General features: G+C 33.6%; 1 protein-coding gene across 9 annotated transcripts in view; it reads right to left on the reverse strand.

The window, feature by feature from the left end:
* PALS1 (protein associated with LIN7 1, MAGUK p55 family member) overlaps nucleotides 1-13,154 on the reverse strand; it is a 74,671-nt gene that overhangs the window by 23,794 nt on the left and 37,723 nt on the right. For all 9 annotated transcript variants that reach the window (XM_055303897.1, XM_055303893.1, XM_055303891.1 and 6 more), the window contains 5 exons: nucleotides 12,524-12,732; nucleotides 4,469-4,546; nucleotides 3,734-3,880; nucleotides 2,075-2,236; nucleotides 604-681 (listed from right to left, as the gene is read on the reverse strand). In XM_055303897.1, the coding sequence (XP_055159872.1) occupies nucleotides 604-681; nucleotides 2,075-2,236; nucleotides 3,734-3,880; nucleotides 4,469-4,546; nucleotides 12,524-12,732 (674 nt within the window). The remainder of the gene's footprint in view (nucleotides 1-603; nucleotides 682-2,074; nucleotides 2,237-3,733; nucleotides 3,881-4,468; nucleotides 4,547-12,523; nucleotides 12,733-13,154) is intronic.

Genomic DNA, 13,154 nt, shown 5'->3' on the forward strand with positions numbered 1-13,154 from the left:
TATAGGAGCTTAACTGGTAACTACCAAAACTTGGAAGCAACCAAGATATTCTTCAGTAGGTAAGAAGATAAACTATTGTATACCCAGACAACAGAATGTTGCTTAAAAAAATGTGCAACCAAGAGCTAAGAAAAGTCATGGAGGAAACTTAAATGCTTATTACTCATGAAAAAAAAAAAGCCAATCTGAAAAGGCTATATACTGTTATCATTCCAGCTATATTGATATAATGTAAAAGGCAAAACTACAGAGATCAGTGGTTGTCATGGGTTGGGGGGGGGAGGAATTAATAAATAGGTAGAGCACAGAGGATTTTTAGGGCAAACTATTCTCTATAGTAGAATGGTGGATACATATTATAAATTATACATTTGTCAAAACCCATAGGATGTATACCACCAAAAGTTATTGATGTAACAAATGGTACAAGGATGCTGACAGTGGAAGCAATTATGCATGTATCAGGGCAGGAGATATGTGAGAACCTTCTGTTCAGTTTAGCTGTGAACCTAAAACTACTCTAAAAAAAAAGTTTATTAATTAAATAAAAAAGTAAACAGTAGACAACAGACAATAAATAAGGAACATAAAAAAATCACTTACTACTGTTTCCTTGGCAGGAGGAGGCTTGATCTGTTGACTGGGAATCAGAACAAATGTCAGCGTACCATGCATATCAGACTGTAAAAGAAAGATTAGGTTATGAAAATCATTCTATGATGTATGGTGAATATTCCCTAAACTGGACTATTCTGGATCCCCTAGAAGACTTTTTAAAAAGTTGGTAAAGATGAATGACATTTCATCAGGAATCATAAATTAGACCTTTCATTGATTCCATTATAGTAGAGCTATCCAGGAACATGGCATTCTGTAATTCTGTTCCACTTGAGAAAGCCACTTAGCCCATAAGTCTTTGGTTTTTGTCTCCCATTCATTGTAAGCTTAGGAAGATTCCACAGTGAAGGGTTGGAAGATACCACAGCTAGAACAGTTCTGGGCTATCTACTCTGGCAAACACAGATTTAATATAGTAGAATTTGAAATAGTAATTGTGACCAGGATTAGAAAAGTGATGCAAAGAAATATATTTTCACTTCCCAGATACCTTGTCTCTGTTACTCATTCTATTTTTAACTGTATAGTGTTATTGTAGCTAATATTACTTCCCAGTACACCACTGACTGCCTTGTTCAGAGACCTTCAGCCTAAACAGTAATCAAAACTTCTAGTCTTGACATAGCAGGGCGCAGTGCTCAACAAACACAACAGCCATAAAACATAGCCTAAAAATGACAACCACTGACTCTGCTCTACCAAAGCAATGAATGATATTAGGTGAAAATAAGTATGTTTTCTAGATTCTTCAACAAACATCAGCAGATAGAGGAGATTCTATTGTAACAACCGAAGCTACATAAATAATACAAATCTGGCTTGTGGATATATACAAAGTGATCATAAACTGCTCTCAAAGAGTAACTATAAACTAGTTTCCTGATTATAATGGCACTGTCCAATAGAATTTTCTATGATGATGGAAATACTCTATATCTACATCTTAATATGGAAACCATTAGCTATATACTGCTCTTGAACACCTGAAATGCAGCCAGTATGAATGGGGAACAGAATTTTAAATTTAATTTAAATCTAAATAACTAGCACACGTAGCTAGTGGCTATTATGTTGGACAGTGTACTGAAATCAGCTGAAGAGAATAAAAAAAAAGTGAACTTAAAAAATGAGAGGTGACTTTGTTTTGTCACCATTTTCCTAGTGACTAGTACACAGTAGGCACTCAATTAATACATGTTGAAGAATTAGTTATACTAGTGATTTCAGAGGCAAATAAAACATACCGAGTAGTAATAAAGCTTAAAATAAAAAAAATCAGTGGTAACAACCCCAAAATAAAACGCTACTAATAAATATTGTGAAAATAATTATATCATGTGAATATTAGGCTAGAAATTATCTAGTGTTCTTAATAATCATTTTTAAAATACTGTACTTTTAGGTCTAAGAAAATAGCTTTTAAGAACCTATCAGTTATTCTTCTGTATCAACTTACCAATAAGTCAAAAACCTCATTGACATCTTTCCCTCGAATTTCAATACCATTAATTTCCAGAACCTCATCTCCTTCATGTAACAGACCACTTTTCTCTGCAGCACCTCCTTTTACTATCCGACTAATGATGACAGAATCCATTTCATTACGAACTGTAGCACCCTAAAAAAAGGCAGTATCTAATTATAAAACAAAAATGTACTTTTTTGTTAAACATTTCTTCATTAAAATTTTTTCCCCTGTTCAACAATACAAGTCTTTAGTTATCTTGGGAAAAAAACTAACTTACAGAACTAGAGTAGGCGTGGTAATTAGCTTTGAAAGTTGACCATTTTCCTTACAACATTTTCTGTTTCAGACATGTTGTATTCATTTGAATTCTAAAACCAAGCAGACTTTTGAACAACAGATAAATGCACTTACTTAAAAACAATGTGAAGACCTATAATCAAATTTATTCTCTATATGCTGGATGCTATTAAAATGGTTTTATACTATTTAGATATAATTAGTGAACAGAACTTATAACTATAAAAAGTCCTTTCTTAAAATTCAAAATGATTAAAGGATGAATAATAATCTGGTTTATTATTCAAATATTAAATATTATAGCTGTAACCATTTCACATTAAAATGTATTACGCATTTATATTTATTACATGAATTGGAAGCACAACTGAAACATATACATTCAAAAAATGGAAATATGAAATAGCGAATAAAGCTTAAAAGTAGACAGAGTATGTAACTTTTTCTCCTAAACTTTTATTTTAAAATTTTGTTGTAACTTTCCCAACTTGTTTTTTCTGGGAGGGGGTGAGGGGTACGGGATGGGACCTAGTTACATAAACTGCCCATAAAATACAGTCCCTATTTTATGTACCATAGTATTCAAGACATTTTTGAGACATGAAGATTAAAGACTAGTTCTCTGGGCAGCCCAAGTGGCTCAGCAATTTAGTGCCGCCTGCAGCCCAGGGTGTGATCCTGGAGACCTGGGATCATGTCCCACATCAGGCTCCCTGCATGGAGCCTGCTTCTCCTTCTGCCTGTGTCTCTGCCTCTCTCTCTCTCTCTCTCTTTCTGTGTGTGTCGCTCATGAATAAATAATTAAAATCTTAAAAAAAAAAAGACTAGTTCTCTGAAAATAAAAGAAAATTAAGGCAAGTACAGGAAACTTAGAAAAGAGATTGAAAAAAGTTTTACATATAAAAATATTAAAAGACAAAAAATTTAAAAATATTAACATTAAGGCATACATACTTCTAAGTACATGTGAACTATATAAATAATTGTATTTCAACAGTATTAATGGAATGAAAAGATCAGAATTTCTTTCTTTTTCTTTTTAGATCAGACTTTCTAATTACTGTTGTTTTTTTTTTTTTTTTAAAGCTGGGAGAATAATGAAGCAGATAACTCACCCCTTCTTTGTTCCTCAACAATTATTTTACAAGCTATTATTTTCATCAAATTATAGGTAAGAAAAGAACAAACTTTTCTCAACTGAAAAAGGAATATTAGCAAGAACATAAAAGAACTCCAGCAAATCAACCTCAAAAAAGAAAAACTACTAGAAATGTAGAGGTCTTCAACTATTTGCCATACACAAAAGCCCTGTGTAGAAAGGATTTCAGATCAGAGATGTGGAGCACTTACCAGTGGAATATCTCGAGCCTTTTCAATACGAACTATTTTTACAGTTTCTCCTCCATACTGGCCAATGCTTTCATAAACTCTCTCATCTGTAAAGGGTTCTAGCTGCATTTCCTGCTCAGCAACCTTATCATGGGCCAGTAAAAGTGCCTGTTTCAAAGACATTCACAGCATTTAAAGTAGCAGCATGATTTTATCTCTGTAAGAGAGATTTTTAACCTAATCATGTAGATTAATATTCTAGTCATTAAACTTATACAGGAAGTTCTATAATTATTTATATATTCAGATCTATTTCCAAATTTTCTAATTGAAGTTTAGATGCAACTCTGTATCTTTTATAACTAATAAAAAAGATGTGTAAAGTACAATAGGCTAACTCTGAGATGGTTATGAAAGTCTAAAATGTTTATTAATCTTCATAAAAGCAAAATCAATTTAATGGCTCAACATCTGAGATAATTAAAATTTACAGAGAATATACCAAAAAAGGGAAGAATTTTTGTACAGAATACAAAGTTGTTTCAAAACTACTAATGAGGTTAATTTTAAATATAAAAAGATATAATCCAAAATATAAATAATATATATTACAACATAGTAATTATTTTACAGTGCAAGTTATAAGTCAAACAAGCTACACAGATAATGTATGAGGTCTCTTCTAGTCCTCAGAGACTTATCAGAGACTTTGAATGCTATATAAATCACTTATATATCATTCTGTTCATTTTCTACCTGAACATGTGGGGCACTCAGCAAAGCAGTTAGTTCTTGTCCTTCCTTATGGTGGACTGGCTTCAAAACAGTTTGTACCTAAGAAACATTAAGATTATTTTTCCTAGGTTACAGGAAATATCACCAACATCTATACAAGTATTTTTTTAAAAGATATAATTTAAAATTTTTATATTAAAAAATACACTAGATAAGATTTTGCTATTTATGACTATGAATGATCTATTTGCTTCTTCAAAGTTTCTCCCAATATACTATAAAATAGACTAGTAATGATTACATAAAGGAAGAAAAACTATTCTAACAGTAACTAGTTACAGTTTTAAAATCATGTTTATGTAACTGCATTTTAAATCAGGTTACAGACTAAGAAGAAAAACTTACATGAGAGTAATGAACACCTACCATTATCACAGGCAAAGGTAATTACATTAAAAAAAATCTCCTGAGGTTGAGCAATCCTTGTATTCCTAGGATAAACTCCACTTGATTATGATGAATTTTTTAGGTTTTATTTTCTTATCTGTAGAATGGCACCTACCATTTGAGGTTCTTAAGACTGAGATAATTCATATAAACTGCTTAGCACACCACTGAGGCACATAATAAATTCCTACTTTAAGATTTCTACATTAATGTTCCTAAATTGGACTGGCCTCTACTTGTTTAAAGTGCAGTCATGTATACCAGTTTACAAAACTACTGTCTGGTTTTAGTATCTAGGTTATACTATCCTAGTACACTGAGGTGGGACATAGTCTATATTTATGTGTTATAACAGTTTATTTAACACAAGAATTCTATGTTCCTTAATGTTTTGATAGAGCTTGTACATAAGATAATCTGGGCATGGTAGATTTTTTTGTAAAGGTGGATTGCCTAATGTTATTGGTATTTTCTTCCTTTATGTAACTTGTCAAAGATTTCTCTATTTCCTTATACTTTTCAAAAACCTAGCTTCTAAGTTTAAATTATTCTTGCCATTTAAATAATCCAATTCCTTTCTTCTGCTTTAGTTAATTCCCCTTTGCAATTTCTAAAACCCAATTTCATTTGGGTTAATTTTAAAAAATCTTTTATTTATTTATTCATGAGAGACACAGAGAGGCCGAGACATAGGCAGAGAGAGAAGCAGGCTCCCTGTGGGGAGCCCAATGTGGGACTCGATCCTAGGACCCCAAGATCACACCCTGAGTGAAGGCAGATGCTCAACCACTGAGCCACCCAGGCGTCCCTCTTAAAAAAAAAAAACAAAAAAAAAAACACCAAAAAATTTACTTATTTAGAAATACTGTTGGTGGGGGGAGGGGCAGAAGGAGAGGGAGAGAGAGAATCTCAAGCAGACACCTCACTGAGCTTGGAGCCCAATACAAAGCTCCATCCCATCACCTTGAGATCATGACCTGAGCTGAAATCAAGAGTTGGATGCTTAACCGACTGAGCCACCCAGGGGCCCCCAGTTCATTATATTCAATCTTCTTTCTTCTACCACAAGTTTTTAAAGGTACAAATTTTGCTTTGTGGACTATTTTTCCCCCAAAGATGATTCTATGTATGTTCTCAGTGTCGATACCTCTGATTTTCTTCCCTTTTCTTATTTTCAAACTCAATTACCCACCAAAAAGACTGTTTTGCAATAATGCAGATAAAACCAAAATTAGCACCCTTAACAAAAACATAAATTCATATATAGAATTTTTTATAAAAATAACTCATGATTAAAACAGTAATTCTCTAATACTTCTTATGGCTATTTTAAATCATTTTATTAGTAATTCCCCTATCAAACCTAAGAGATGATTATTTGGGAGTTAATTAATTTGACCACAACAAGTGGATCAAAGCGAGGATAGTTCCCAAATCAGCCTGTTCTCTTGTTTTGGTACCTAGACAAACATGTTTCTAATTGTAGAGTTAGTTGTGTATATATATATATATATATATATATATATATATATATGATAGCATAGCAATTATTATCTACTTTAAGAATTCTATTAAAGTCTTACTAATGGGCAAACGCAGTTACCCAAAACTGTGGGCAGTTAAATGTTAACTTTTAAAATAAGGTTTTTTTTTCTTTTTAAAATGTATCAAATCTAGGCTTATTTATTTTTTAAATCTAGGCTAATTTAAAATGAAATGTAGTCCCTGATCCCAACCTTTTGATAGCTGGAGAAAGTAATTCTGAGGAGAAAAGAAAATTTTGGATTAAAAATGTACTAAAAGCATACAGTGTGTACCAAATCAACTCATTAATAATTTTGTGTACAATTTTTCCTATTTTTACTTTTATTTTATTTTTTTTATATTTTATTCATTTATTCATGAGAGACACAAGAGAGGGAGTAGATAGGCAGAGACACAGACCGAGGGAGAAGCAGGCTCCACGCAGGGAGCCCGATGTGGGACTTGATCCCGGGTCTCCAGGATCACACCCAGGCTGAAGACGGTGCTAAACCACTAAGCCACTGGGACTGCCCCTATTTTTACTTTTAAATCAGTTCCTAAACATCTCTGAGATCTTTCAACCTACAGAAATGTAGAGCTCCTCTTAAGGTTTATTTCCTTTCCTTATTAGTCCAGATGTTGTTACCTATTTAGTGTACCCACACATCAATAGCTATTTCTACCAAGAACTAAGGAATTAAAAGGCTATTCTTACACTGTACTGTTTCCTTTTCACTGGCCTATAAAAATGCCCTAATCTCTTATCTTTTTTTTTATTTTTAAATTTTTTTTTATTTATTTATGATAGAGAGAGAGAGAGAGAGAGAGAGAGAGAGAGAGAGAGAGGCAGGCAGAGACATAGGCAGAGGGAGAAGCAGGCTCCATGCACCGGGAGCCCGACGTGGGACTCGATCCCGGGTCTCCAGGACCGCGCCCTGGGCCAAAGGCAGGCGCCAAACCGCTGCGCCACCCAGGGATCCCCCCCTAATCTCTTATCTTTAAAAAGAACTACTCTCTTCTGATCTAGGACTCTTTTCTAGCTACACTGTTTTTCTCTATTTCAGAGCTAAAATCCTTTTTCTTTCTTTTAAAATTTAATTTTATTTAAATTTAATTAACATACAGTGTATTATTATAGTTTCAGTGGTAGAGTTCATTGATTCATCAGTTGTACGTAACACCCAATGTTCATTACATCACATATCCTCCTTAATGCCCATCACCCAATTGCACAAACCCCCCAATCCTCCTTTTTCATTTTTAAACTAGTGTTTTAAATTATAGAAATAGTATATGTTAAATGAGAAAGATTGGAAAACAGTTAACCAAAAAGAAGGAAATAAAAGTCATTATAACTCTCAGACCTAGGGATACTCATTTAGTACATATCCTCCTGTATTCTTATCTTTGTTTCTACCAAAATTCACCATGAGATACATATCTGAGAAAAGGACCTGAGAAAAGGAGAAAAGGATTTTTTTTTTAAAGATTTTATTTATTCATGAGAGACGCAGAGAGAGAGAGAGAGAGAGAGGCAGAGACACAGGCAGAGGGAGAAGTAGGCACCATGCAGAGAGCCTGATGTGGAACTTGATCGCGGGACTCCAGGATCACGCCCTGGGCCGAAGGCAGGCGCTAAACCATTGAGCCACCCAAGGATCCCTGTAACTAGAATATACTAAGAACTCTCAACTCAGTAAGACCAACAATCTGATTTTTAAAGTGGGGAAAAAAAAATCTGACAAGCTATTTTACAAAAGAACATAGGGAAATAGCCCATGAAAAAATGCTCAATATATATAAATACAAACTCAAATGAGATACCATTACACATCTACTAGAATGATAAATAGGAAACAACTCAAATATCAATCAATAGGTGAGTGGTGAAACAAATTGTGGGATATTTCTACAATGGAATGCCACTTACTCAGCAAGAAGTTACAAATACAACACATGGATGAATTTGAAAAAGACAACACAAAAGACTACATATTATCTTATTCTGTTTATATGAAATGCCCAGAAAAGGCAAATTTATAAAAGCACAAAACAGATCAGTGAAGGCCTAGGGCCTGGGGAGTGGGAAAGAGGTGGTTATTGTCTGCAAAAGGCCATGAGGGAGCTTAGTGGATACTTCTATAACCTGACTGTGGTGGTAGATTACATAGGTGTATAATTGTGTATACTGAACTATACAATAAATGTACCCATTGTAAGCACATGTAAATTATATCTCAAAAAAGTTTGCTACAAAAAAAATATGCCCATAACCCGAAAACTATGGGAAAATCTGTGTTTATCCATTATATTTGTTTTTTTCGAAATGAGATCATGCTATTTATACAATTCTGTAACTGCTTTGATTTGACAATTTAAAAAATATTTTAATAACCTTTTAAATTGTAGAACAGAAATATAAACATTTTAGTTCTTGTTGACTGTCACTTACAGGATCAAGTCCAAGCTTCTTAGCATAATCTGACTTCTGCTTCTTTTCCAACCCTATCACTTAACATTCCTCCTGTCTTGACCTTTTTGGTCCAGCCCTAAACTGCTTGTTCTCTGCATGCTGTCTCCCTATGATGACTATGAATACTCCCTATGATGCTCACTCCCCCAGCTACCTGAACTGTCTTATTCTATTTGCTTAGATAACATGTACTCATAAGTCTGAACACATTTGATTTAAAATTGTTGATGGACTTGACTGAGCTCACTGAAGATGGAACTTATCTTTTTCAGCTTTGTTATTTGGCTGAATGCCTGGCAAAGGGCAATGCAATGTTTGACAAATTCAATCAGAGAGGGCAGGAAGTCATCCTGATGTTCCCTTTACCTCTGTTCTCCATTTAGGGGCAATATGTCCTATTAATTTTCTATTTAAATATTTCCTCACTTCATGTTCAATTGCTATTAAAATCTTACTTCTGGACAATTACAACAGCCTCCATACTTTATGCCTTCATTCTTGACCTCATACAACTTATAAATATCTTGCTTTAAGCTTTTCTTTACAGTGACTTTTTCATATTAAATCTGGGAAACACATAAACATCAAAATAAGAAAATTACCTATCTACCCACCACCTAGAGATAGCCTTCTCAATGATTTATTTCTTCCAATATTTCTCACATGCATGTTTGGATATGTTTGTATATATACAAATTATATCCATATTTCAACAGGCACCGTGTTGAATAACAAACCAAGGTTTTTGTTCCTCAGAGTAATTCAACCTATTCAAATTAGAAATAATTTCATAGTTTTGCTTTCTCTCACAATTTTATATTTCATCACTTCTTCCTATTTCATTTCACTAGCTAGTACCTCCAGAAAAATACTGAATACTAGAGGTGAGAGTCTATAGATTGTCCTATTCCAGGCTTAAAAAGCAATGTGTTGGGTATTTCACCGTTACACAGGATGCTCCCTATTGATATTTAATATTATTTTTTTATTAAGTTAACAAAATGTGCCAGGTTTTCTAAGAATTTTCATCAAGGGAAAGGTATTAAATTTTTTTCAGGTTATCTTTTCTGCATCAAGTTGATCATATGGTTTTCTCCTTTCATCTATTCATGTGAGTTAATTATTTTAAAATATTTACCAACTAATCCATTGTAAGTTAAATTTAAACTTACTAATATGGCTTATCTGGCCTTTGGAATCTGGACTCTAACTTTCAAGATTATATCCTACCCTTTGCTCATTGTTGAAGAAATATGCCAGACTTCCTTAATCACTACAGTCTTTGTACCCTTTCCCAGTGGAATGGCTTTTCCTCTTTCTTGGACTTCCTGGCAAAATCCCAATCATCCTTCAAGGCTCAGCAAATTAAATTTTCTTCTGTATTTCTTCCTTTCTCCCATCACCTCCCCTTGAATCAGGCACATCAAAGTTGTGCTTTTGGTATCTTACTCATACTGCCATCAGAGTACTTCTCATCACACCATAATTGTTTATTCATGGTACTTCCTCAGTGATAGGCTAACTCAACTTTCACTGGTCACTGGACACCTGTGTTGAATCCAGTTATTATCTAAATGCTATAAACAGTATTTGTACTTACACCCTTGTGTGGATATGTTTTCATTTCTCTCAGGCATACACCCAGAAGTGGAACTGCTAGGTCATCTAAATAGGTACATTAAGCTTTAGTTTGCCAAACATTTCCCAAAGTGGTAGTACCAATTTATACTCCACCAGTTATGTATGTGAGTTTCAATTGCTCCATAAGTTCACCAACATTTTATATTGTCAGTCTTTTTTTTTTTTTCTTAATTTTAGTCATTCTGTTGCCTATGTAGTGGTATGCCATTTTGTTTTAATTTGCATTTTTCGGGCAGCCTTCAGCCCAGGGCGTGATCTTGGAGACCCGGGATCAAGTCCCACGACAGGCTCCCTGCAAGGAGCCTGCTTCTCCCTCTGCCTATGTCTCTGCCCCTCTCTGTATCTCTCATGAATAAATAAATAAAATCTTAAAATAAATAAACAAATAAATAACATTTCTGTTAGCTAATGATCTGAATATTTTGCCAAACTTATTGGCCATTTGGATTTTCTTTTTGTGAGTGTCTCTTCAAGTTCTTTGTCTATTCTAAAAAAAACCTGAATAGTCTTTTTCTTATTAATATGTGAGAGTTCTTTGGGATTCCAGTTTTTATATGCACATGTATATATCTCTCAATATCTCAAAATCAAATAATAAAATAAAATATATTTCCTAGTCTGCTGGCTTGCATTTTTTCTGGATAAGCAAAAGTTCATTAAATGAAACCCAGGTGGTTCAAACTTTTCTTGATAAAAGCACTTTAATGACAAAAAACAAATTGATTTGTGGTTATTAATAAATACCCTAGATTGTCAAAGATGTAATCTGGATCTCAATATATGAAGTTTTCATAGGCTTTATTATCTATTATATAATACCTCATTGTTTAACAAAAAAACTATAAAAGTACTATTTTAAAAAGCTATGAAAACAAAGAACACTTCCTAATTAATGTTTTAAGACATCTTTGGCTAAGTTCCTTGGGGTTTTTAACTTAAATTTTCATTTAAAAATGATACAATTAAAGCATGAGGTGATTTCTTCTTTTAAATACTCCATATTTAAAAAGCTGGAATTTTGAATACTAAAAAGCAAAACAGCAGGCACTGGGCAGATGAGCAGCCTAATTAGTCTTATATGCTATTCACAAAACCTCACCTGACCTCACTATCAATATTCAGAAATATAAAACAGAAGACTTGAATTAGGTGATTACTAACATTTTTCCAGCATTTCAACTTTTAAAATTTTGTCATGAAACACTTTGCTATGATGAGCTCTGAATATAAACTTTCCTTAAGTGTTATGCATTGTAAGTTAGGGCTGCTACGTATTTGTGCAGACACAGCTACAGGGGAAGTTAACTCACACAGCAGCACAACCACACACACTATGGCCCTGACTAGGTCCATCACTTTGTACTCATTTAGACCAGTCTCAGTCAAGGAGACTATCAGTCACATATCATACCCACCACCAAAACAACATAATTCTTGAGTATTATTGAAGATATTGTAAGGATGTAAAAGCAAATGTTCACAGAGTCTCTTTGCTATGGTACTTTTAAAATTAGACAGTGAGTATCAACATCAACAAGCAGCAGAAACCAGAACTTCAAAGTTGGCATGTTAATGAGACAAACTCACTGTATATTAAAGAAGATATATATTTATGATACCTGATTATCAGATACAATTTTATGTCATCAGTACCCATTTCAGTTTATAACATATAATGCTTAAAATAAAACTATACATTTATAAAAGCACTAAAAATCTTCCCTTTAGTAAGTTAGACAAATGTTTCTCTCACTGTGCAAGTATATAATTTTATATATAAAATAAATAATTCTTTTCATGAAACAGCTGATTCTGGAGTATATATTTTTCAGGATAAAATACACGCAGCAAATTTTTCCTAACACAATAAATTACTAACGTGTGATCAATAGTAACAAACCTTATATTCACATCGGCATTTTCCAACAATACTGCCTTACTAGCACTACCAGTTAGCTTATATACATCAAGCAGATGTTTAGAATACATACCTCTTGCGCAAGATCTTGTGCATTGGAGATAAGAGGAAAAGGAGGACTGGCCTTGTTCATATGTACTGTGACAGCATTGTGTATCTTAAATGCATTCTGGAAATCTTTATTTTGTACAAGTTGTAAAAGCAGTGAGATATCCTCCTGGCTCTGAGAATCTACCAAAGTATGTTGGATATGTTTAAGTGAAGAAAACAAGTCTTCCACTTCTGGTAGGAGAAGGAAAAGGTATCCAAAAATTAATTGTTTGTCGTAATTCAACATATGTTTTAAGATAAACTTTCTTACGCCAATAACAACTTAAGTTTTCCAATATATTTGAGAGTTAAATCACTATCATTTTACCCATTTTCAAGTAAAACTCTAAAATATATACAACAAAATAGAGTAACATTCTTTTCAAGCATTTGAAGTATAAAACACAGGGATCCCCAGGTGGATTAGCAGTTTAGTGCCTGCCTTCGGCCCGGGGTGTAATCCTGGAGTCCCGGGATCGAGTCCCACATTACGCTCCCTAAATGGAGCCTGCATCTCCCTCTGCCTGTGTCTCTGCCTATCTCTCTGTCTCTCATGAATAAATAAATAAAATCTTTAAAAAAAGTATAAAACACATACTCACTATAAAAATAAA

This window comes from Nyctereutes procyonoides, unplaced genomic scaffold, assembly GCF_905146905.1.
Source record: "Nyctereutes procyonoides isolate TBG_1078 unplaced genomic scaffold, NYPRO_anot_genome, whole genome shotgun sequence".
Taxonomy (NCBI): domain Eukaryota; kingdom Metazoa; phylum Chordata; class Mammalia; order Carnivora; family Canidae; genus Nyctereutes; species Nyctereutes procyonoides.